The sequence below is a fragment of the Canis aureus genome, chromosome 17 (assembly GCF_053574225.1).
Source record: "Canis aureus isolate CA01 chromosome 17, VMU_Caureus_v.1.0, whole genome shotgun sequence".
NCBI classification, from domain to species: Eukaryota; Metazoa; Chordata; class Mammalia; order Carnivora; family Canidae; genus Canis; species Canis aureus.
In genome coordinates, this window is record NC_135627.1 from 52486300 (window position 1) to 52510480 (window position 24181).

A 24181-nucleotide genomic window follows, 5' to 3' on the forward strand; every position below is an offset into this window, starting at 1 on the left:
AATCATTATGTAATGTTTTAGAAAGAGAAAGAAAGGAGCCCAATCAATTGCTACAAACAGTTTACTTAGGTTCAAAATAAATCATGTAGGGGTGCCTGGGCGGCTCAGTTGGTTAAGCATCTGCCTTCAGCTCGGGTCATGATCCTGGGGTTCTAGGATCAAGGCCCATATCAGGCCCTCTGCTCAGCAGGGAGTCTACTTCTATCATTCCCACACCTTCTCCCTCTCCCTCTGCTCATGCTCTCTCTCTCTTTCAAATAAATAAAATCTTAAAAAAAAAATCATGTGATTAAAACAGGCATTTTCCCACTTGTCACTTTGCATTTGAGCGAAAACCAGTGGTATCGCCCCATGAGAGTCAGCAGTCCTCAACCTACCAGTTGTACCGCTACTTGCTTATTATCCTTTTCCTTTTCTCATTATTTTGCTTCAGAAGATAGAAACAAGAGTGCAAGTGAGAAGGTGCATAAAATATTGAGGTGCTGAAATATTGAAAGGTACTGATGAAGCAAGACATTTTCAAAGCTATTGATGAAATGTCTGAGTTTTGATGGCTGCAAAAGCACACATTCCTAAAAAAAGAAATCTAGATGATCAGAATTCTGAGGCAAAGCATGAGGAAACAACATGAAACTCCATTCCATCTTCAGCAAAATACATCTCCATGGGGTTCTTACTCTGCATTTGCCAACAAGTACTGCAGGTGGCTTTAAACTCCCTTGTACATACTAAATGGAAGCAGCCAAGAGTCTAATGAACTTGGAGGGCATTCTGCAAAGTGAAATATGACAGAGAAAGACAAATACTATGTGGTATCATTTATATGTGGAATCTAAAAAAAAGAAAAAAAAAGTCAAACTCAGAAACAAAAGTAGAAAAGTGGGTAGGGATAGGGTAATAGGAAGAGGCTGGTAAAAGGGTACCAAATTTCACCTATAAGATGAACAGGCTCTGAGGATCTAATGTATAACTTGGTGACCTAGTTTAATAACACTGTATTGCCTAATAAAATTTGCTAAGAGAGGAGAACTTAAATGTTCTTACGATGACAGAAAATATGTAAAGTAGTGGATGTGTTTAATTAACTAGATGGGTGGAATCCTGTTAGCATGGATACACATATCAAATCATCACCTTGTACCCATTAAGTATATTACAACTTTGATAATTATATGTTAATAGAGCTGGGGGAGAAAAGGAGTCAAGCTATAGAATCTTGCTAAGATCTTAACACCAATGTTAGCTTTTGAAAACAAGTTTGAAAGGAACTGAAATTGGCGAAAGTAATTAAAAAGTTCTGTTTAGACTTTAACTAGTCACTTTGGTTCAATTTCTACCCCTTGACCTGATAAATGTAAGCATGCACAAGATTAAGTGTCACTTAATTAGGTGAATTCTAAATAGCATCTAATTATTATTATAAATTTAAAAATATTACTATTTCATTATTCTGTCCTAGTGATAATGCTGCCAATCTTTGATCCTGTCAACATATAAACCTAATTAAGTTGAATAGGCCACTTAACTATTCACTCTCTTAAGTAGGCATTCCCTAGATCCTAATTTATTTGTTTCCTTCACTGATGACACTTGCAAATTTACAAAATAAAGAATTCAGTCAATATGTTTCAGACTCTCCAGAAAATAATCCAACTAAAACGGAATTTTAAATTCATATTACTTCTAATTCATTTTACCTACCAGTTAGGACTCTATTCTTGGTAGGCCTCTAAAATCCAGTAATTTATTCAGCAAACATTTGTTGAATGTCTACTGTATGCTAGTCAAAAATCACTAAGGCTTTTCTCAAGGGGCTTTCTGTTTAGTAGAGAGATGGCAGGTAGATATATAAGTCTAGGAGAAGCCAAAGGAAATAGATAACTGGGCTGCTATAGCAGCTCAGGGAATGGGCCAAAGCTTCAGGCCTGTGTTCAGGAAGACTTTATTAAAGAAACATATTATAGAATATTAGAGCCAGAGGGACTTTAGGAAATACCAATTCCAATCCCATCATTTTACAGATAAGGGGAAAAAAAGAGAGACAGATGGAGAAGAAAAAAAAAAAAAAGAAAGAAAAAGCCCACTAAAAGTAATAGCAATCTACCCAATATCACCTAGAGAATTGAAGAGTCTGGATGAGAAAGCAGGTCTCTGGATTCCCAGCTTTCTGGTTTCCCATGATAGCACATTGCCCCTCTGGGGTTGGATGGATTTCAAAAGGCAAATATGAAGGAAAGAAGAGAGTGCTGGTAAGATCAAAGGCTGGGATATGACACTGATAAGAAGATATGTTTGGAAAACAGTGTTAAATTTATCTGAGGACAAACGTTTGAGGGGAGGAATGAGACAGGCTGTGAGCCGAGTGGGATCAGACAATGGAGGACATCAAATGACAGGAGGACATCAAACAACAGCCTAAAAGGGTTAGTCCTGTTCATGAGATAATTCCATGGACACAGGAGCAGAATTTATTCGGTAAATCTGCAAGTGCCTTTAACATTGGTATTATTAAATGACACTGATGGTCTTAGAGGTTTATCATAAATGAACAAAAAAACTCTTCTGATATGAAAAAGGCCAATAAAATACAGCACATTTATACTGAATACAATCTCTCTCTGTCAATTTTTCTTTCTCCAAAGCAGAGGGTAACAGAACAAGGACAAAATAAGGCAAAACACTGTGATCTGTTGATGGCAGGGGCAGTTTGTGACAGCAGCCATTGAGAGACGTTCGTGATACCCCGTGCCTCCACTTTGCTCCTCCTGAGAATCCCCAACGTGCCAGTTCTGCCCAGTGCTTGCTGAGCCAACCTGAGGGAAGCCTGAAAATCAATGGGATCGCCTATCCTCACCAGATGCTGGGGTCTAGGCATGTACCTCGCTGCTCTTCGCTCTACCCCATTGCTTTGCCCTTTGTCTACTGTCTTGCTCTCCTCTTTGGGACTGGAAATAGACTAGAGGTACCATACTGGATTTCTCAGCCTTCATATAGCACTCTAGAGTGATTTCAAAGCATACTGCCCCCTTTTTCATTTATCAGAAAGTGGAAACAAACCTCTGTTCAATCTCACCCTCATCCTGCAGAGCTCTTCTCAGTCTCCCAGAGGTTAGAATATGCCTCCTGTCCTTCTGGTTACTGGGTAGGTTCTAACTTTAACCTTTCAACCTAGACAACTCTTGTGAAATCCTGACTCTATATCTGCTCAATGTAAACTTTGCCTTTGCCAAGAAACTCTTACTGCATCCCACTCACTAAACCCTTATGGAATCAGTATAATCTAGAATACTTAAAAGCTGCATCATAGCTTGACCTCTAGGGACCTTCCTTTTGAAAGCCTGCTCCTTAGGCAAAATTGTTCTTCAAGCCCCAGCTCTATATATTCTTGGTCTACTCTCTTTGTCATGCTGGTCTGCTACTACCAGCAGAGTCTGTGTCTAAGGCCATTCAGGCAGAAATCTTGAAAAGGACACACTGAGCATACCAGGGTCTAACCACTTCTAAAAAGTTCGTGAAATCTCTCGGCTATATAACAGCATTTTTCAACGTGAGATGAGAGTCACTATTTTTTAGAGATAGGTGAAAAATTGCCTTCCTGGGTTTTGAAATCAAGGTCTGAATACTGGACTGCTGACTGCTCTCCATCCTTCCACTCTGGTACAGATACTCATCAGGAAAAATGATTTTTCAGTAAATAAAGGTAGGTAAGAGTCTTGAAACAGTGAACAACAACAAAAAAATCTGTGAAAAATTCATCACTCTTCTTTTAATTCTTATTTAGAAAAACATGAAACAAGAAAATATTAAAGTCCTTTTTAAAGCACAGTGAAATAGATTTAATTTTAACTGAGCACCTACTATGAGCTAAGCACTGTGTGAGGTTTCTTCTGTGCATTGCCTCATGTGTCTCTTACCCGAGTGCATACTATTTTTATTTCCAGGGTAGATATCAGGGAACTGAGCCTTGGTAAGATAAACAATTTGCCATCACAGTCACAGCCATCTGGGAAAGGGTTCCTATTGTACCTTTAGCCAGCTAACCTCTAAACCTGTGCACTCAATCAGTAAGCCATTCAACTGGCTCATTTTAATTAAAAAAAAACAAAAACAAATCAACCCTTTAAAATTGTAAGTATGAGAGGCTAAATATATAAAGAATATGTATTGTTTTTGTAACTTTTAAAAAAAGTAAAAATAAAGACCAAACTCCTTCTGAATGTTTTTTGTTAATTTAAGACCAAGTTAAAAAACCAAAGTTGTTGGTCACCATGAATCTGATCATTCAATTGGGGAACATCAGAAGATGTTCCATCTTTCCATCCACCCATTGCTTCCATAAACACTTGCTGAATATCTATTATGTAGCAGACATTGTTCTAGGAACTGAGAATACGGAGACAAGTAAGAGAACTATGATGTCGGTCCTTGAGGATCACATAGACGAGTTGGAGAGACTATCATTCTATATGTAAACAGAGTAACATTATTAGAGTGATGACTACCACTAGAGTGTGAGAGAAGGATGCAGAAGCAGAGGAAACTTTATTCAGCTAGGGACAAGGGAAGACCCCTCAGGAGGTAGGGGAGGGGGATAGAGGAAGGGGACTGGGAGTGCTCCATGTAGAGAAGAGCATGCACCAAGGACCAGGACAGAGATAAGAAACTGAAGGTAGTTCAGAGTGGCTCAAGCTACCACCTAGTGAGAGAAAGGGAGCCAAGGCTTAGGACTATAAAGGTGGGCAGAAGCCAGATACTGAAGAATATAGGTAAGAGCCATGGGAAGCCAATTTAAGCAAAAAAGAGAGACCTAGTCAGATTTTAGTTTGACAAGTATCAATCTGGCTGCAGAGCAAAGAGTAGATCAGAATAGGAGTAAGGTTAGGGTGGAGCTATATTGGCAAAGTACTGCTGTAGCCCACGTGATAGATGATGGTGAGCTGGGCTAAGTGACAGATGTGGGAAAGAGGAGTCAACCTTTATGAGGTATAATGGACATAACTTGATGAGTGACTGAATGGTGATTGATGCTCTGAGGTAATTCTAAAGTGTAGAAGGTGAAAGACCCTCTAAGTTCCAGCCATACATAACTCACCTGATTACCAACCAATAATAGGTGTTCTCCAAGAAGAAAGTCTTTCAGCATGTCTTCCATCACTATCATGTGCTAGAGAAAAAAGAACTAGAGGTTAATCATGTTTTGCATTATCAAGGTGAAGTAACAGAGTTAACAATAAAGATTATCGTCATGCTAAGTAAAGCATTTAGAGTTTCAGTTCAAGATGGCAGTGTAGAAAGATCCTGATCTTACCTGCTCCCATGAACGTACAGATTGTACAGCAATATATGAAATAATTACCTCTTAGAAAAATCTAAAGGCTACCTGACTGATGACTATGCACTGGATAAATAAGAAGAAAATCATGAAAGCAAGTAAGAGAGGCTGGGACACAGTCTCACCACAAACCCCACCCCTAGTACAGCATCCTATAACTGGGAGGGAACTCAAAACATGGAGCTTCTCCCTGAGGATGAAGGGGTTCGCACCCCACATTGAGCATTCCAACTTTTAAGACATACACTGGAGAGATGAGCCCCCAAAACATCTAACTTTGAAAACGAACAAGGCTCACATCCCAAGACCCACGAGACCCTGGCAGTCTGAAAAACTGACCTGCCCTGGAGCCTAGCTCAGAGGCAGCTGACTGTGCCCAGACTTAAAGTGAAGGAGGCTCACCTGCTTATATTAAAGCATTGGCCTGAGGGACAGGCATCTCATTTAACACATGCATGTAGAAGCCTATTGGAATTCTCTCTGGGGATGGAAACTGGCAAGTGCCATCCTTGTGTTCTCCATCTGCTGTGATTCAGAGTACCAGAATCTTTGGAAAAAAGCTTTTGTGTGTCTGGTGTCTCAATTTTTATGGCTGCCACCTAGGCTTGCCTGGCTATGGAGGCCAAAGGAGCTTGTATTCCTGGTCCCATACGACTGATAATTGGTGCTGCCCAGAAAGGAGCTCAGGCCTCTGGCACCCTGATTTTTGTGACTGCTGCCAGGAGATACCTCTACATCACCTGGCTCTGGTAGCCAGTGGGGCTTACACTTGTAGGCCCCACAGGATTGTAACCAGGGGACACAGTTCTTAAATAGCTACCGTCCCAGGGTAGAGCAATAGGCAGCAAACCCAGGAGCTCAATCTTTCTATGAAGGATTATAAACTAATCATCATGACTGAGGCGTGAGGGACAGTATTTAATTTAAAATGAATCTTGGGGCTAGCTACAATCCTTGCTAGAGACCCCAGAGGGCTGGTGTTATCTTTGTGCTCACCCTCTATCACACCAAAGCACCAGTGTCTCCTGGAAGGGAGCTTTACACACATCTGTGTCCTGGTTTTTATGTCTACTGCCCTAGTTTCTAAAGCTGTCACCCAGTAGATAATCCTTAATCACCTGGCTCTGGTGCATGGAGGTGGGGAGGCCCTTACATTTCTGGGTTCCATGGAACTCTGGCAACTATAAAGATGGTTCTTGGCAGGCTACCAGCCCAGGACACTGCACAGACAGTGGACTGAGGCACAATCCTTAGTTTTCTATGAAGGAAACCTCTCTGCTTGCCTTGGAGATTCAGTCTAAGGAACAAGCTTCAGGTTTGGCACACATTTAGAGGCCTATGGAGTTCTCTCAAGGAACATAGGCCATCGTGGATGCCATCCTGGCTATCTCTCTTTGCCTTGCTCTAGTTCATCAGTATCACCCAGAAAAGGGCTTACATACTTGTCTGGAGCCCCAATCCTGTGGCTGTCACCCAGTAGATAGCACCAGATCACTTGGTTCTTGTGATCAGTGGGGCTTACACTTGTGGTACATAGGATTATATTATTGGGCATACTTTTAAAAGCTGATGCCTGAGGGTGTGGTTTCTAGGCAGCCTAAATTTAAGTGCTGAGTCTCTCCCATATGAGACACAGAGATCTTTACACATTCTCAACTCCTGGGAACTATTAAAAATATAATAGGTAGCTTGGACAAACACAAAGATTTAAGAGATAATAAAGAGCTAAGGCACGGTTGAATGACAAGGTTCATTTTCTGCATGAGGCCACTCCTTTAACAGTGGGAAAAGTAGTCATCTCACACACTGTATAGAAATCAACAGAGACAGTTAAGCAAAATGAAAAGACAGAAGATATGTTCCAAATGGAAGAACATGATAAAACTTCAGGAAGAAAAAAAAAACTTTAACAAAATGAAGTAAGTAATTTACCTGATAGAGTTCAAAGTAATGGTCATAAAGATGCTCACCAAACTGAGAAGAATAGATGGATGCAGAAGAACTTCAATATAGAGATGAAAAAAAAATTTTTTTAATTTTTTTTAAATTTTAAATTTTTTTAAAAAATTTTTTTTAAATTTAAAAAAATTTTTTTTAAATGTAAAATTTAAAAAATTAAAAAAAAATTTTTTTTTAAATTTTTTTCTGCAAACAGAAGTCATATTGTTGAAGATTACAATACCTGAACCAAAAAGGTTCAATGGCAGACCAGATGAAGCAGAAGAAAGGATCAGTCAACTCAAAGACATGGCACTGGAACTAACTAAATCAATGCATCAAAAAGAAAAAAGAATTACAAAAAGTAAAGATAGCTTAAGGGACTTAAGGGACTAACATTTGCATCACAGGGCCCCAGAAACAAGAAGAGAGAGAGGAAGAGGTAGAAATTTTACTTGAAAATACAATGACTAGAATCTTCCCCAACCCAGGGAAGGAAATAGACATCAGATGTAGGTTCCAAATAAGAGGAATCTAAAGAGACCTATACTATGACACATTATATTTAAAATGTCAAAAGTAAAAGGAAAGAAGAGAATATTAAAAGCAGCAAGAGAAAAACAACTTGTTACATACAGGGGGACAACCATTAGGCAAACAGCAGATTTTTCAGTGGTAATATCACAGACCAGAAGGCAGTGGTGTGATACATTCAAAGGAATGAAAAATACCTTGCCAACCAACAATACTGGCAAAGTTATCACTCAGAAGTGAAAAACAGATAAAGAGTTTTCCAGGTAAGCAAAAGCTAAGTGAATTATCACCACTAATCCGACTGTATGAGAAATGTTAAAAGGACTTTAAGCTGAAAAGAAAGGGTGCAAATTAGTAATAAGAACATGTATGAAAATACATTTCATTGGAAAGGTAAATATATAATAAAAATAGTGGATTAATCACTTATAAAGATAGTATGTAGGTTAAAGGCAAATATATAAGCTATTTTTACTGCTTTTAATAATTATGTAAGGGATTACAATAGTAATTTTTTTAAAGATTTTATTTGTTTATTCATGAGAGACACAGAAAGAGAGAGGCAAAAAAAGACAGGCAGAGGGAGAAGCAGGCTCCATGCAGGGAGCCTGATGTGGGACGTGATCCCAGACCCAGGGATCATGCCCTGAGCCAAAGGCAGACACTCAATCACTGAGCCACCCAGGCGTCCCAGGGATGACCATAATTAGTTAAGGGATATGCAAGATAAAAAATATAAGATGTGACATGCAAAACCATAAAACATGAGGGAGAAGAGCAAGAATGTTGAGCTTTACAATGGGATTAAATTTAAGTTGTTATCAATTTAAAATAGGCTGTTGCAAATATTTTAAGCCTCATGGTAACTACAAGAAAATAACCTATAGTAAATACACAAAAAATAAAGAGAATATAAGCATAACACTAAAGAAATCCAACAAACCACAAAAGAGAATAAGAAACAGAAAAACTACAAAAATAGCCAGAAAACAATTAACAAAATGACAATAAACACATACCTATTAATAATTACTCTGAATGTAAATGGACTAAATTCTCCATCAAAAGACATAGAGTGGCTAAATGGATAATATACCAAGACTCAACTTTAAGCTACCTACAAGAAATTCATTTTAGATGTAAAAATACACAGACTCAAAGTGAAGAGATGAGAAAAGATATTTCATCTAAATGGAAACCAAAAGAAAGCTGAAGTAGCTGTACTTATATAAAACATATTACTAGTAAGGAAATTCAATCTTTAATCAAAAAAACTCTCAACAAATGAAAGTCCAGACCAGATCTACTAGTGAATTTCACCAAACATTCAAAGAATTAATACCAATCTTTTACAAACTCTTCTGAAAAATAGAAGGGCACTCTTCAGAACTAGCATTACCCTGATATCAAAACCAGACAAGGAAGGAAATTATAGGTCAATATCCTTGAGTGAACATAAATGCAAAAATTCTCAATGAAATATTAGCAAGCCATAATCTAACAATAAAATAAGAGAATCATACACTATAATCAAGTGGGAATTAATGCAAGGATACAAGGATGGTTCATTGTATTCATTGTCTGCGAATCAATTCAATGTGGTACAATGTGGTACAAAGTGAAGGGTAAAAATCATGATCATTGCAACAGATGTAGAAAAAGCACCTGACAAAATTCAACATCCATTTATGATAAAAAAAAAAAAAACTCTCAACAAAGCAGTATAGAGTGAACATATCTCAACATAATAAAGGTCATATATGACAAGCCCACAGCTAACACATACTCATTGGTAAAAAGCTTAGAGCTTTTACTCTAAGATCAGGATCAAGACAATGATGCCCACTCTTGCCAGTTTTATTCAACACAGTACCAGAGAAATCAGACAAGAAAAAAAAAGGAAATTGGAAAGGAAGAAGTAAATCTATCACTATTTGCAGATAGCATGATATTATATATGGAAAACCCTAAAGACATTATCAAAAAGCTGTTAGAACTAAAAAAAAATTCAGCAAAGTTGAAAGATACAAAAGCAATACAAAAAAAAAAACCTGTTGGTTTTTCTGTACACTAATAATGAACCATCAGAAAGAGAAAACAGTCTCACTTACAATTGCATTAGCAAGAATAAAATACCTACAAATGAATTTAACCAAGGAGGTAAAAGACCTGTGTATTGAAAACTGTCAGACATTAATGAAAGAAACGGAAGATACAAATAAATGGAAAGATATTCCATGTTCATGGATTAGAATAGTTAATGTTGTTAAAATGCTGTACTACCCAGAGTAATCTACAGATTCGATGCAATCCCTATCAAAATTCCAATGGCATCTTTCACAGAAACAGAACAAACAATCCTAAAATTTATATGGAATCATAAAGACCCCAAATAGTCAAAAAGTCATGAGAAAGAAGAACAAATTTGAAAGCATCACAGTTTCTGATTTCAAACTATATTATAAAGCCATAGTAATTAAAAAAAAAGCTGTAGTAATCAAAACTGTGTAACATTGGCAGAAAAGATACATCAATCAGTGGAACATAATAAAGGGCCTAGAAACAAACCCATATATATCAATGGCCAATTAATTTATGACAAAAGAGTCAAGAATGGAGAAAATATGGAGAAAGGGCAGTCTCTTCAATAAATAGTACTGGGAAAATGGACAGTCACATGCAAAAAAAATGAAACTGGATCGCTATCTTTTACCATACATAAAAATTAACACAAAATTATTATATTATAAAATTATATTAAAGACTTGAACATTAGGCCCTGAAACCATAAAACTCCTAGAAAACATAGGCAGTAAGCTCTATGACATATGTCTTAGTGGTGATTTTAGAATCTGACACCAAAAGCACAAGCAACAAAAACAAAAATAAATAAATGGGGCTCCATCCAACTAAGCAGCTTCTGCCCAGTGAAGGAAACTATTAACAAAATGAAAAGGCAACCTAGTGAATGGGAGAAAATACTTACAAATCATATATCTGATAAGGGGCTAATATTCAAAATATATAAAGAACTCATATATTTCAACAGGAAAAAACAAACAATCCAAGTAAAAAGTGGGCAGAGGATCTGAATAGACACGTTTCCTAGGAAGACTTACAAAAGGCCAATGGGTACATGGAAAAATGTTCTACATCACAGCATCAGAGAAATATAAGTCAAAAACCTAATGAGATGTCACCTCATACCTGTTAGAATGGCTATTATCACAAAGACTAGAAAAACAAGTGTTGGTGAGGATGTAAAGATAAGGGAAACTTTATGTATTAGTAGAATGTAAATTGATCCGGCCACTATGGAAATTCTATGGAAATTGGTATAAAGTTCCTCAAAATATTAAAAATAGAACTACCATATAATCTATCAATTCCACTTCTGGGTATTTTTTTGAAGAAAGCGAAAACAATAATTTGAAAAGATATTTGCATCCCCACCTTCACTGCACCATTATTTATAACCGCCGAGGTTTGGAAACAACCTATGTATCAACTGGTGGATGAATGGATAAAGAAGATGTGGCATATATAGATACAACGGAATGTTATTCAGCCATAAAAAGAATGAATGCCTGGGTGGTTCAGTGGTTGAGTGTCTGCCTTAGGCTTAGGTCATGATTCTGGGGTCCTGAGATCGACTCCCATATCAGGCTTCCTGCATGGAGCCTGCTTCTCCCTCTGCCTATGTCTCTGCCTCTCTCTGTGTCTCTCATGAATAAAAATATAAAAATAAATAAATAAATAAAATAAATAAATAAATAAAATAAAATAAAATAAAATAAAATAAAATAAAATAAAATAAATAAATAAAATAAAATAAAATAAAATAAAATAAAATAAAATAAAATAAAATAAGATCTTGCCCTTTGTAACAACATGGATGATCCTAGGGGGCATTATGCTACTTGAAATAAGTCAGAGAAAGACAAGTACTGTATGATCACTTATATATGGAATCTAAAAAATATACATGTGCATATTTGAAATATATAAACAAAATATATATGACATATATACTAAAAAAAATAAAACGTCTAAGCTCATAGATATAGAAAACACATTGGTGGTTGCTATAGGCAGGGGGTAGGGGTGGGAGAAATGGGTAAATTGGTTTTGTTTTTGTTTTTCAATTTAAAAAATTGAATAAAAAAGAAAGCAAAACATCTACTGTAATAGACAATACTCAAACAATTTTTTTTTTAAATAAAAATTAATGCTGTGGTTGTAAGTTATATAACCAGTTAGGTCACTGGTACTGAAAACTTGAAATAGTCCGCCTAAGCAAGACAAAGCCACTCATCATTACTTACAAAGAGTTTTTGTAATTAGCTCAAATAAATTTTCACTATTGCTTTATGTAGGGTTGGCTTATAATTTAACATCATATTTAAATTAATACTTGCTAATAATGTAAATATCATAAGCGTTCCAAAATAATTGGAGATTTCCATGGAACATTTTACACTAAATTGCTCTTAATCATTACCTTCAAAGATGTATAACTTTAGAATTAGAAATATACTATTTAGTTCCCACATTTTTTATTTGAATTAGGACAGGATATAATAAAAGAACAAGATTAAAGTTGTTCACAACAGCCACGAAGGAAATTACATTGCTCTTCTATATCTGGAAAAATAGGCCAACCATAAGTAGGTCACAAAGGCTCTACGTGGGGTTTGGGGGAGGAAATATATCCCAGAACAATTAATATCCCCATTTCTTTCTCTTGGTTTTCTGTATCAAAACAGTAACAGCCTCCTAAGTCTTGAAGTTATTGAAGCTCCCTATTTGTGGAAAAGGCAAATTAACTGTTTGCATTTAATACATGCTGCAGATATTTTTCTAGTTTGTTACTTGCTTTTCTTAACTTGTTTTATTGATTTTTTTTTTTGACATCTCATACATTTTCCTCTTGTCAAATTAAGCTGTACTTTCAGAGTTCTTTTCTTAGAAAAACTGAGAAAGATTTTTCTTTCCTTCAAAAACAGATGAGTATTTCTGAATGTTTATCTTTGTAGGTTTTTTTTTTTTTTTTTTTTGAAATGCTTTCAGATACACCATTGAGCTATGGTTTTAACAAAGCTTGAAGTAGGTGGGCCTGCCAATTTATTGTCCACTCTGGAACACTTTAACGAATCAAAAGAGATGCTGTTAATAATGAGAGACAACAAATGTAAACAGGAACTATTTTAGGGCCTATCTTAGGCAGGCCAATGTGTGTGGTTACCCTAGTTAAAAGGGAGTCCTACAATACTCTTTATTCTGGGTTCTAGTGATAATATGGTCTGGAGACTTCTTCCTTCTAAAATGAAAAGTTAGTGCCAATTTCCAGACAACATTTAAGCCCTTCCAGGGCTAATCTGCGTGAGAAATAGAAAAGCTGGAACGAGCACTTGCATGGCCAGATAAAAAAGCAATGTCAATCCTGAAAAATAATTCCAACTATAGTTGCATTCTTCTATCCTGTACTCATGTTCTCCTACTTTCACACCCTCATTCCATCTAACTTGATTATTCAAATCGACAAACATTAGCTAAGGCTAAGGTCACTGCCTACTAAGGCTAAGGTCACTGCCTACGTAATTCTTCTCTTAACCTCTTGGCCCACTTGAGTACTACAGACAGTTTCTTAAAAGTCTCCTCTTCCAGATAGATGTCCATCTCTCCTGAACCCTCCCACCTGTCTAACAATTTCTCTCCATAATCTTTTAGGTGGTATCTTTTTGTATCAATTCCTTAGGTACTGACTTCCCCCATGTTCTTTCATTTGCTCTGTCTCAGTACCTTTTCACATGCTCTCCTCAGGAGTCAAGGGTTAGGGTAGAGTAGCTTGTGCCTAGTTGCCCACGGGCACCCACCCAAGGGAGATGGAGGGCGGTGTGCAGAGTTGGGTATCCATGTGTTGGTGCCTGATGAGCTACTTCTGACTAATCTCCCCAAATCCTCTCACCCATTCCATTGCTTCAGCTATCAATTCTATGCTGAACTTCAACAGCAAGACTTTCCTCCTCAACTCCAGCCTCATATTCTGAGCCACTATCAAACTATATCCTTGGTTACTTCCCAGTCTCCTCAACCTCAACGTATCCAAAACTTGTCTCATTACTTTCTCCTCAACCTCACTCCTTAGGCTGTATCTTTTACCCCCATTAATAGCATAACTTCCTACCACCTGACCAAACCTCGATCATCATCTTCCTGTGTACTTCATTCCTCCTTTATCAAGAGCCAGGTAAACATCAAGTCTAAGCTATTAAGTTACCCAAAAGTCAACGGTATCTCTCCCTTCCTTTCTATTCCCAGTTTTCATTTAGGTGTTTGCATCTCCGGCCTAGATTTTTATCAGCCAATTTGGCTTCTCTAACTTCAGTTTCTCCTTGAGGCAATGTGCTCTTTATAGTACTGACAGTCACTTCTTCGTTCAAAATCATGTCACTTCTTTTTTTTTTTTTTTGAAATTCCTTAAATGACTCCTAATACCTTTGAAACAAAGGTTCATCCTTACTGCCTTTTTCTTTTCCTTGCACTAAAGGCTACTTACTTTTTTTTTTTTAACTTTTTTTAATTTTTATTTCTTTATGATAGTCACAGAGAGTGAGAGAGGCAGAGACACAGGCAGAGGGAGAAGCAGGCTCCCTGCACTGGGAACCCGATGTGGGATTCGATCCTGGGTCTCCGGGATCGTGCCCTGGGCCAAAGGCAGGCGCCAAACCGCTGCGCCACCCAGGGATCCCGAGGCTACTTACTTTTTTGTTGAGGTATGCTTGACATTACAACGTTAAATTCACTTTGAGTTGTGCAACATGATTGAACGTTTATATACCATGTGAAATGATCTCCACCATCTGCCACCTTGCAAAGCCAGTACAATAGTATTGATTATATTCCCCGTGCTATACATTACACCTCCATGACTTCTTTTTTTTTTTTTTTTTTTAAATTTATGATAGTCAGAGAGAGAGAAAGAGAGAGAGGCAGAGACACAGGCAGAGGGAGAAGCAGGCTCCATGCACCGGGAGCCCGATGTGGGATTCGATCCCGGGTCTCCAGGATCGCGCCCTAGGCCAAGCGCAGGCGCCAAACCGCTGCACCACCCAGGGATCCCCCAACTTCTTTATTTTTTAACTGGAAGTCTGTATTTCTTGACTTCCATCACCAATTTACCGCCCCACCCCACAGAACCCCTTTCTCTTTCTTATCTTCTTGATTTGGTCTTAGCCTCATCTCCCGTCACTCTCCTCCAACGTTATATTAAGTCAAAAATTAGAGTCATTTTCTGTTCCATTTACTTTTCCACCAGACTATGTGCTCCCTGAGGCAGAGTCTTGCCTTTCATCTTACACATAGTTCAGTAACTCTACCCACTGCCTAAACAGACCTGCTATGTGTCCTCTCCACTCTACCCCCTTCGTTCAGATCCTTCATCCTTCCTAACTTGCATCTAGACTACTGCCACGGCTCCCTAACAAGTCTCTCTCTGCCTTGGTTCCAACTTATAGACAACATTAAAGAGCGAATGCAAAGTTACTATGGGAAATGTCCTTAACACCTTTCAGTGGTTTCCTCATTTCTTCTGAATAGCATCCAGATTCCTTAATTAGCAAGGCCAACATGTTCTGACCCTTTCCTAACCCACTGGCCTCATCTCTTGTCACTATTCTACTTGAAACCTTAGCTCTGTGCCAGTGATAATTAGTTATATGTAGCATCCTAAATGAACTGCTCTGTCACATATCCAAGTCTCTGCAAATGCTGATCTCTGCCTGAGAGAGCCTCTCAACTTTGCCTGGTCAACTCATTTTCCATGATCATTCCAATCTGGGACCATCATCTCATCAGTGCTACCACAGTTACCCGTGTGTACTTCCATCACACTGTAATCATGTGTATTTTCTTGTCTTTCTCCCCTGACAGACCTAGGTAATTTGAGCCCTGGAGCTACACAAGTATGTGTGTGTATGTATGTATGTATGTGTGTATGTTTATGTGAATGTATTTTAATCTCTTTATCCAAAAACTTCAGAACAAGGCTCGATACATGGTAGACATTTAGACATTTTACACATTCTTTAATGACAGATTTAATAAAATGACACTCCCAATTATGAACATTCAAAATCTTATTCCTTCTTTATTAATCCACTGAACACACATTTGTTCAGCATTCACTATATGCCAGGCATGTGCTATTTGCTGAAGACTCAAAATAAAGAAAAATAGACTTGACTTTAGGGGTGTGGAAAACACATTTAGAAAATCTATTTCAATACCATGTGGTCCTAAGGGGATCACAGAACATAGAACAGCATAATACGGAAGCCCCTAAATATTCAAGAGACATCAAAAAGTACTGCTTCGAAATGAAGTACAGCATAAAAGGAAACAAAAACCTATGCAACAAAAGCAAATTTAATCCAAAGCCACAGTTCCTTGAATTGGTACAGCTAAGATTTTTCATTAATGGTTAATTCATAATGCTTGATGAAGCAAAGGTACATCTGGAGACAGGATACAGCCAGTCCCTCAGGGCTGCTGTGTAAAGTTCACAGCAGCCCTGCGGTCCTCAATGTCTATGTCACAAATACCATGGCAACAGACACTGTTCAAGGGCACAATGGCCCTCCCTGCTACTGAATTTCCTACATTCTTAGTTGCTGGGAAGTGTTTTCAACCTTTGCTACCATGGAGTTTTTTGAATCGTCACTTATAACAAAGTTTCCTGGTTCTTTTTTCTTTATTAGTTTCTACTACATGGACACTGTGTGTGATGCCATCAGTGCTTAGAAATAGTAAATTTTCCTCATAATCATGTTTTTGTCTTTCTTTGACAGGCAAGGTTCTTTTCCTCCTTTGTGTTTTAAAAGTATCTTTATTATCTGTTCATTTGTCCACTTCTTGCGTAAGAGCATTAATGCTCTGGAAGAAAAGTAAAACCTACGTTAGTTAATGGGCTACAGAATAAATACATAACAAATACAGGTGATGCCTTTGCCTATGTCATAGGGAGTAATTAACAGTTTTGACAGATTTCAAAACATTGGATCGTGATTTTTATTGAGAAAGAATTTGCCCCAATACTTCTATGTTGTTAATATAATATAGGGATATAAATTATGGTACTAATTGAACAACAAATATGATTGAGAAATAACAGATAAAAACCTTTTTTAATTTTCCTAACTCCTCAGTAGAGTAAAAATAGTAAGAAGTGGGGGTGTGGGGGTGGTGCAGTCAGTTAAGTGTCCAACTCTTGGTTTTCAGCTCAGGTCATGATCTCAGGATCATGAGACCAAGCCCCAGGTAGGGCTCTGTGCTCAGCACAAAGGCTACTTGGGATTCTCTCTACCTCTCCCTCTGCCCCTCCTGCTCATGAATTCTTTCTCTCACTCTCTCAGAATAAATAAATAAATCTTTAAAAAGGAAATAGCAAGTATAAGTTCTTCTAACATAATTTAAGGTTTTTATTTACATGCATATTAGGGACCAAATATAGAGAAAATTTTAAGTATATTTCTTTTTATAAAATAAATATATAACCACTTGACATAAAATCTGGAAAAGAAAAAATTCTTCTACATTATAGGTAATTTTCTCTGGAAAACATTCTTATTAAAATGAAGATTTATAGTAAAGATTTCTGGGGATAGACTTATTTCTGTGTCTTAGTAGAAGGTCCATAATTATTGGTTAATTTACAAGTAAGAAATTATCTATCTTCCTCCCTTAAAAAGAAAAAAAAAGGACAAATAGAGAATAGAAAAATATTAGGGATTTTCAGGAAAAGGAAAGGAATATGAGGAAAAAAACAGGACACATCCTCTTTGAACTACTAAAAGCAAAAGAGAGGATGAGTATTAGCTCATTCTGCTTTTAATTTAATGATATATTCACTTTATTTGCCTGGAATCTAGTGCATGTGCACATATAAAATATATTACTCTAATCATAGTAGCAACTCTTCCAATTTTCAAGTGTCTTTGAAAAGAGTTTAAGAGTTTATAATGCCTTAATATAAGATGTTTCAACATCTCATTTTGCATCATATGAATTGAACTTAGCAAATTACAAAAGTAATTAAACATCAGTTTCACTGCAGAGTTAATTATCACAATGTAAGAGGTGATTTATCCATAAGTGCAAAGCAATGATCTTACCTGAAGGTTGTCATAGAACAGAACATCAGGCACTTTCATTTTCTCATGGGTATTATAGATCGGTGCACTAATGGCTCCAATCCTCAGATTTCCAGATGCTATTTCACCTAAACATTTCACACAGGATAAAGAGTTACTTGTAACCAAGTTCAATGCAAACATAATGCGATACAGCATCTTTAACTTCTTTGGGACTCATTAACGAATTCCAATTTCATTTAAAAGAAGTAAGCTTGAAGGTAGTAATAAAACACAGATTTATGTAAGATGCTTAAAATGTTTCAAAATATAATAAATTTTACATAAAATAATGCATGTAGCAAACAACATATAGATAAAATTAGAGAAGAACCGCCCCCACCAGAACTCAGTGAAGCCACCTTCATAAGCTTGTTTTGTCAGAGACTATAACATATAAACAAACCAAATACATATTCAAAAGTTCTGAAGTACTCTGAATATCATTTCTGGGGACCCATGAATAACTCCAAATGAGAACCCCCTAAAATTCTAGTAAAAAAATATTGATTAACCAACTCACCCCAGACCCCTGAAATTACTATTTCCAGGGATAGTCCAGGAGATCTGTATTTTTAAATAAGCACCCCAGGTATTACACAGTTATTCTGTGACAATTACTATTTGATGTCTCCTATTTGCTTTAAATAGTTGGTCCAGAATAGAGTATGAGCTCACTACAGCCAGCAAACCCAGTAATAAATCTGAAGTCAAAGAACACATCTCATTTGCGCTCTCTCCAGTAAAGAGATATACATGTTCACGGCCTGACACAGTCCAAGGTTAATAATCATAACATTAATGGTAGTAGTTGTTAGAGTATTACTGATGATCACTAGAGGAGCTATCACTTACTAAGGACCTTCTTGGGCCAGATCTCAAACTAGAAGTTTCATTGTTTTCTCACATAATTTCATGTAATTCTCTTAACAATGAGACAAGAACTATGAGGAAGCTAAGGACATAAATTAAGTAATGTGTTAAAACCACCCAGCTAACATGGGCAGAGCTAAAAATAGAACTTAGTATAGTCTAATGTTCTTTCTGCCAAGTGGGGTATGTTTAATCCTTTGACTCCAAATAATACTCCATCCTGTGGAAATACCCGAGTAAGCGGACAGATTACTATGATACTTAAACAACGGATCCATCTATCCCACCCCCGCCCCGTCCTTCAAATAAGAAAACTGCCCTTTTGTGCTAAAGCATTTTGAAAGACAAGTGGAGAAAAGTAATATTTGTGTTCTGGAGTACTGCAAAAGATTTTGACCTAAAAATATCAACTGTCACCCTGTTTAACCAGTGCGGAGTGCAACACATTTACCAAAGCACAGGAGACCTCTTCCTCCAATAGATCCTTGCCATTTCCCTTTTATTTACACATTCTACAGGGATGAAAACCCATAAGCTGTCATGTTGAGAATCTACTGTTTATTTACTACCAGCAGTTCTCTGAAACAGATCCAATATAAAATTGTATAGAGAAAGACCAGGATTGTGGCAGGGACTTTACTATATACATGTATGTTGAGATGACACACATAATTTCAGATTCAAGTGCAACTGATATCATCTATGGTTTAGTTTATGGAACACATCTGTTCAGTAGATTTAGGGCTTTAGGACAGTTTAATTCACTCAAGTAATGTTTATTGTTAAAATTTCAAGCTTGGAAAGGGAAATGCATTCAGAGGCTGATGGTACTTGTACTTCCTTGGGAGAAACCTGCTAGCTATCTACTAAGAAATCTCATAGAATGTTATTATTATAGTCCATTTGTCAAGGCCCTTAGTCTGGAAGACTCAAAACCTAATTTTGTCATATCAACTGAATGCAAACCTGACTCTCAGAAGAATATTAAAGTCATATATTCTGATCTACATATAAATTCTGATATATAGGGGATCCCTGGGTGGCTCAGCGGTTTAGCGCCTGCCTTTGGCCCGGGGCGCAATCGTGGAGTCCTGGGATCGAGTCCCCCATCAGGCTCCCAGCATGGAGCCTGCTTATGCCTCTGCCTGTGTCTCTGCCTCTCTCTCTATGTCTATCATAAATAAAAATTAAAAAAAAAATAAATTCTGATATATAAAACAAGAATAGAAAATATTACAATGCAATGAAAACTGCAACTTTTATAAGGGCCTATGATACATTGGATGCCCTATCAGCATATTATTTGGAGGGAAACCTATACTGAAAGCCAAATCCTCATCAGAATATTATTTGGTGAACCTTGCCCTCCAAACAAGGAGAGTGCATTAAATGAATTCTCCTCAAGACAGATGACATTAAAGATAAATGGAACCAGATGAGTCAAAAGTCTCTTAGGTTCATTATCCCCTATGCAAGGCTTAGATGGAAACTGCTAACACTAGCTTGTTACCAAGACTGAACAAGTTATAGTCAGAACAACCCAGTCCTTCAGTGGATGTGTTAAAAGATTCAAGCAAGTAACATTATGAGTCAATAGGTCCCAGAGTTATTGTCTCTTTGAGCTGGCTCTGCATATCTACACCCAGATCCATCAGTATGTGGAGTTTGTAAGTTTACTCAAAAAAAGTAATCTCATTTCTTTATATATATTTTTAAGACTTTATTTATTTATTAATGAGAGACAGAGAGAGAGAGAGAGAGGCAGAGACACAGGCAGAGGGAGAAGCAGGCTCCATGCAGGCTCCATGCAGTTCCTGATGTGGAACTCGATCCGGGGACTCCAGGATCACGCCCTGGGCCGAATGCAGGCGCTAAACCACTGAGTCATCCAGGGATCCCTCATCTCATTTCTTTAACACCAAATTCCTGTCTCAGTGTAGCCCCAACTATTAAAAATATCTACTACAAAGAGGACCACAATAAGTCCTTGTCAGACAGTGGCTCCACATTGGATTTTTGATAGAATATGTAATTACCTCAAAAAATAGAGAACCTTTTGTTGTGCTCTAATTGAAGAATCAGGAACTTCTACAGGAAAAGCCAAACTTTCCAAAAGCTCAAAATACTTATGGTTACCCAGAAGAAAAGTCTCACAAAAGACAATATGAGTGGAAGCAGAAGGAGTAAGAAGGCATGAAAATGGTACTCTGAATATTATTTTATTTTAGATCAACCTAGAACAGTTTCCTGAACATAACCCATAGGACACTAGTGGTCCTCAAAATGTAAATGTTGGACAAAGAAAATAGAATTCTAGATTCTATGGTGAAATATATTTGGGAAAAAAAGGTAAAACCAAATCATGCAAGTTTATTTATGGCAGGGATTCTTAGAGCCTTGAATATGTTTGTGTCAACTGTGAATCTTTGGAGGAGGACCTATATCTGGTATGCACTGAAATAAAGGAAATATTCTGTTTCTAAAAAAAGATTTTATTTATTTGAGAGAGAGAGAGAGAGAATGTGCACACAAGTAAGGGGGTGGAGTAATGAGAGAGGGGAAGTAGACTCCCTGCTAAGCAGGGAGATCCCAGGACCCAGAGATCATGACCTGAGCAGGCAGGCGCTTAACCAACTAAGCCATGCAAGTGCCCCCAAATAAAGGAAATATTCTAAGATTTAATTTGTAAGTGGGTTTCAATTTAAAAACAAATAAATAAAAGATTCTTTTCTTCAACCCAATACATAAAACAAAGTAGATGGAAAACAAAGCCACTTTTTATTGAAATTATAATAATAAATAATACAAATGTTTGATAATTATTATTTCACTTAAAAAAGAAACAAGTCAAATACTTACATTTGTAATTCTCCAGTTCTGGTTCCTGATGATTATCCGTACTTATTTCTATTTCAGCATCTGCCAAGTTTTTTTCTAATGCTGACCTCGCAAGGCTTGGTAAGAACCTGGTGGGGCAGGGAGGACATAATGATAAAGTCAAAGCTTACTGTGATTCCTAAGTATCTTTTTGGCACACACACACAAACAAACTCTTTCTCTCCTTCTCTCTCTTTATCTCAATACAATCAATTAAGGAAGATGAGTCTTGAGCCATGAAATCCAAGTAATAAAAAGTCTTGAAATAAATATAAACTTTAAGTACCTGTGAGGATGAATATTGGTTGATCTCCTCTAATAAAACTTACTTGTAATTAGCAGTATTCAGGTATATACAACATTTTATAGGATAAGACTTAATTTACTTTTTAAAATGGATTTAGTGTACCTCATAAATCTTGTTTAACTGTTTAAATGGATTACCAAATTTTCTTAAATAGATAAAACAACACTTTAACCTGCTCTAACCTGGCAATCAGAAATTCAAATTAGTGGATTAATGATGTTTACTTTCTAACACAGATTATTCAATTTAGGATTATACAGTATGGTCTTTCCTTCCATTTAAAAAATATACCAGCTTGTCTATTCTATATATATGCTGTCAAAACAACAATCTGGTGAGTGGCAGAGGCATTCTTCATCGACAGATAGATTGTATGAGCCTCATGGGCTTACATCATGAAAATGAAGTTTTCCACCTACCCAAATCAAGTTGAATCTGGAATTTATGATCCCAAGCAAGCCTGCAGAAATGATTTTTAACTTTTTACCTGTGCTATCCTACTATAAAGTAACTGCTATTGCCACAATATTCCAAATAAACTAAGAACATAACACTTTTTTTAAAAGAAAATATTTTATTTATTTATTTGAGAAAGAGAGCTGGAGAGAAAGCAAGAGTGTTGGGTGAGGGGGGTCATGGGTGGGGTGGAGGATTAAAGGGAGAGAAAGAAGCAGACTCCCCACTGAGTGGGGAGCCCAATATAAAGCTCAACCCCAGGACCCTGAGATCATGACCTGAGCCGAAGGCAGATGCTTAACTGGCTGAGCCACCCAGGTGCTTCGAACATGACACTTCTAATTTAGGATTTCCATAGCTCTAAATCCTTGGTGGTGGCTCCTACAGCCTTGAGTATAAGCTCTAGCAAAAGAGACACTGGTGTGAGCAAGGCAGCAAAAGAATGAGTGTGTGAGGAATTGATGGATTTCCTGTCCCTGTGACAGAATTCACATACATGACCCTGTCCCTCACTTGCCTCCTCATTTTGGTTCCAGGCTATGATTGGGGGGATTTCTATCACTCTGTGTCGGTAGCTCATCAGTTGAGCATCAAGTAGGACTTAACTGTTGTTCATCTCTGACCTTTCATCGTAGTTCCTAGATTGTCACCTTTTTTAAAACCAAGGCCTCACTTCATCTTTCAGACCCAATACCTGGGCTTTCATCTTGTTTCCAGAGCCTCGGTCTTGGCACCATGTCTGACCTGCCCATCTCCACATATTAGTGTCCTACCTAGTGACATGAGGTCCTACAGCTGTACCTCCATTACTTCCTGTCAGACCACCTTGATCAATAATAACCACTTTCAAGTTGAGACTGTGTGGTATTCCCAGAAACCCCTGACATCTATACAGCCTCACTGACTCCTGTACTGGGACATTTCTAGACTGCCCTCCGAAGCCCGTAGGGAACTGCAAAAAAGGGCATATAGGCATATAGGCATCCCTTCCATTGGCAGTGACAGACACACTGCTTGCCAAAATATGATACTCTTTTCTACTGAGATTGAATGTTTCAGAATTATTCTCAACCTCACACCCAGACAGCACTACCACATAATCAAAGGTAATATGGAAGCTGAAATATATTTACCTCTAGAATCTACATTTTAAAAGATACCGGCTGACCCCACAAATGAGGAGAAAGTATGTCAGGTAGTATGAGGTCAACCTTAATTTTTCTAGGTTTCAATTTTTTCTAGTTAATGACTTCCTTATCCATTGCTCACTGATATTTTCTACTTGCTTTTTCCTCTCCTTCTGTGGCCTTTTGTAAAATAAATGAGTGAATGAATGAAATATCACTCTATCCTACTTTCCTAGAACAAAAGCAAAGGCATATCCTGTTGTAAAGTTTTAAAGCGTATTTATCATTATGAGCATTAGTGCCTTTTAAAAACCATTATCATTGTTATCTTCATTTACTACCAGCAATAAGAGAACTGGAAAGTCTCCAGTCTCTATAGTCTTGGTTGTAACAAAAAAATAAAGATTCAACCACATTCCGGGAAACACAGAAACAGGAGTAGTTACCCGAGGCTAACTCAAATAACTGTGTCAATGTCACAGAAGTGAGATATAATCTTTGGATTAAAGAATAAGATAGGATGGTAGCATGAGAAGCTAGAGTAAGG

At 37.3% G+C, this 24181-nt stretch overlaps 1 protein-coding gene and 1 long non-coding RNA gene across 3 annotated transcripts in view; one reads left to right on the forward strand and one right to left on the reverse strand.

Moving 5' to 3' along the window:
- VWA8 (von Willebrand factor A domain containing 8) overlaps positions 1 to 24181 on the reverse strand; it is a 353299-nt gene that overhangs the window by 187564 nt on the left and 141554 nt on the right. For both annotated transcript variants that reach the window (XM_077855526.1, XM_077855527.1), the window contains 3 exons: positions 21727 to 21833; positions 17977 to 18083; positions 5093 to 5164 (listed from right to left, as the gene is read on the reverse strand). In XM_077855526.1, the coding sequence (XP_077711652.1) occupies positions 5093 to 5164; positions 17977 to 18083; positions 21727 to 21833 (286 nt within the window). The remainder of the gene's footprint in view (positions 1 to 5092; positions 5165 to 17976; positions 18084 to 21726; positions 21834 to 24181) is intronic.
- LOC144287998 (uncharacterized) overlaps positions 1 to 24181 on the forward strand; it is a 236382-nt gene that overhangs the window by 81921 nt on the left and 130280 nt on the right. The window lies entirely within an intron of this gene.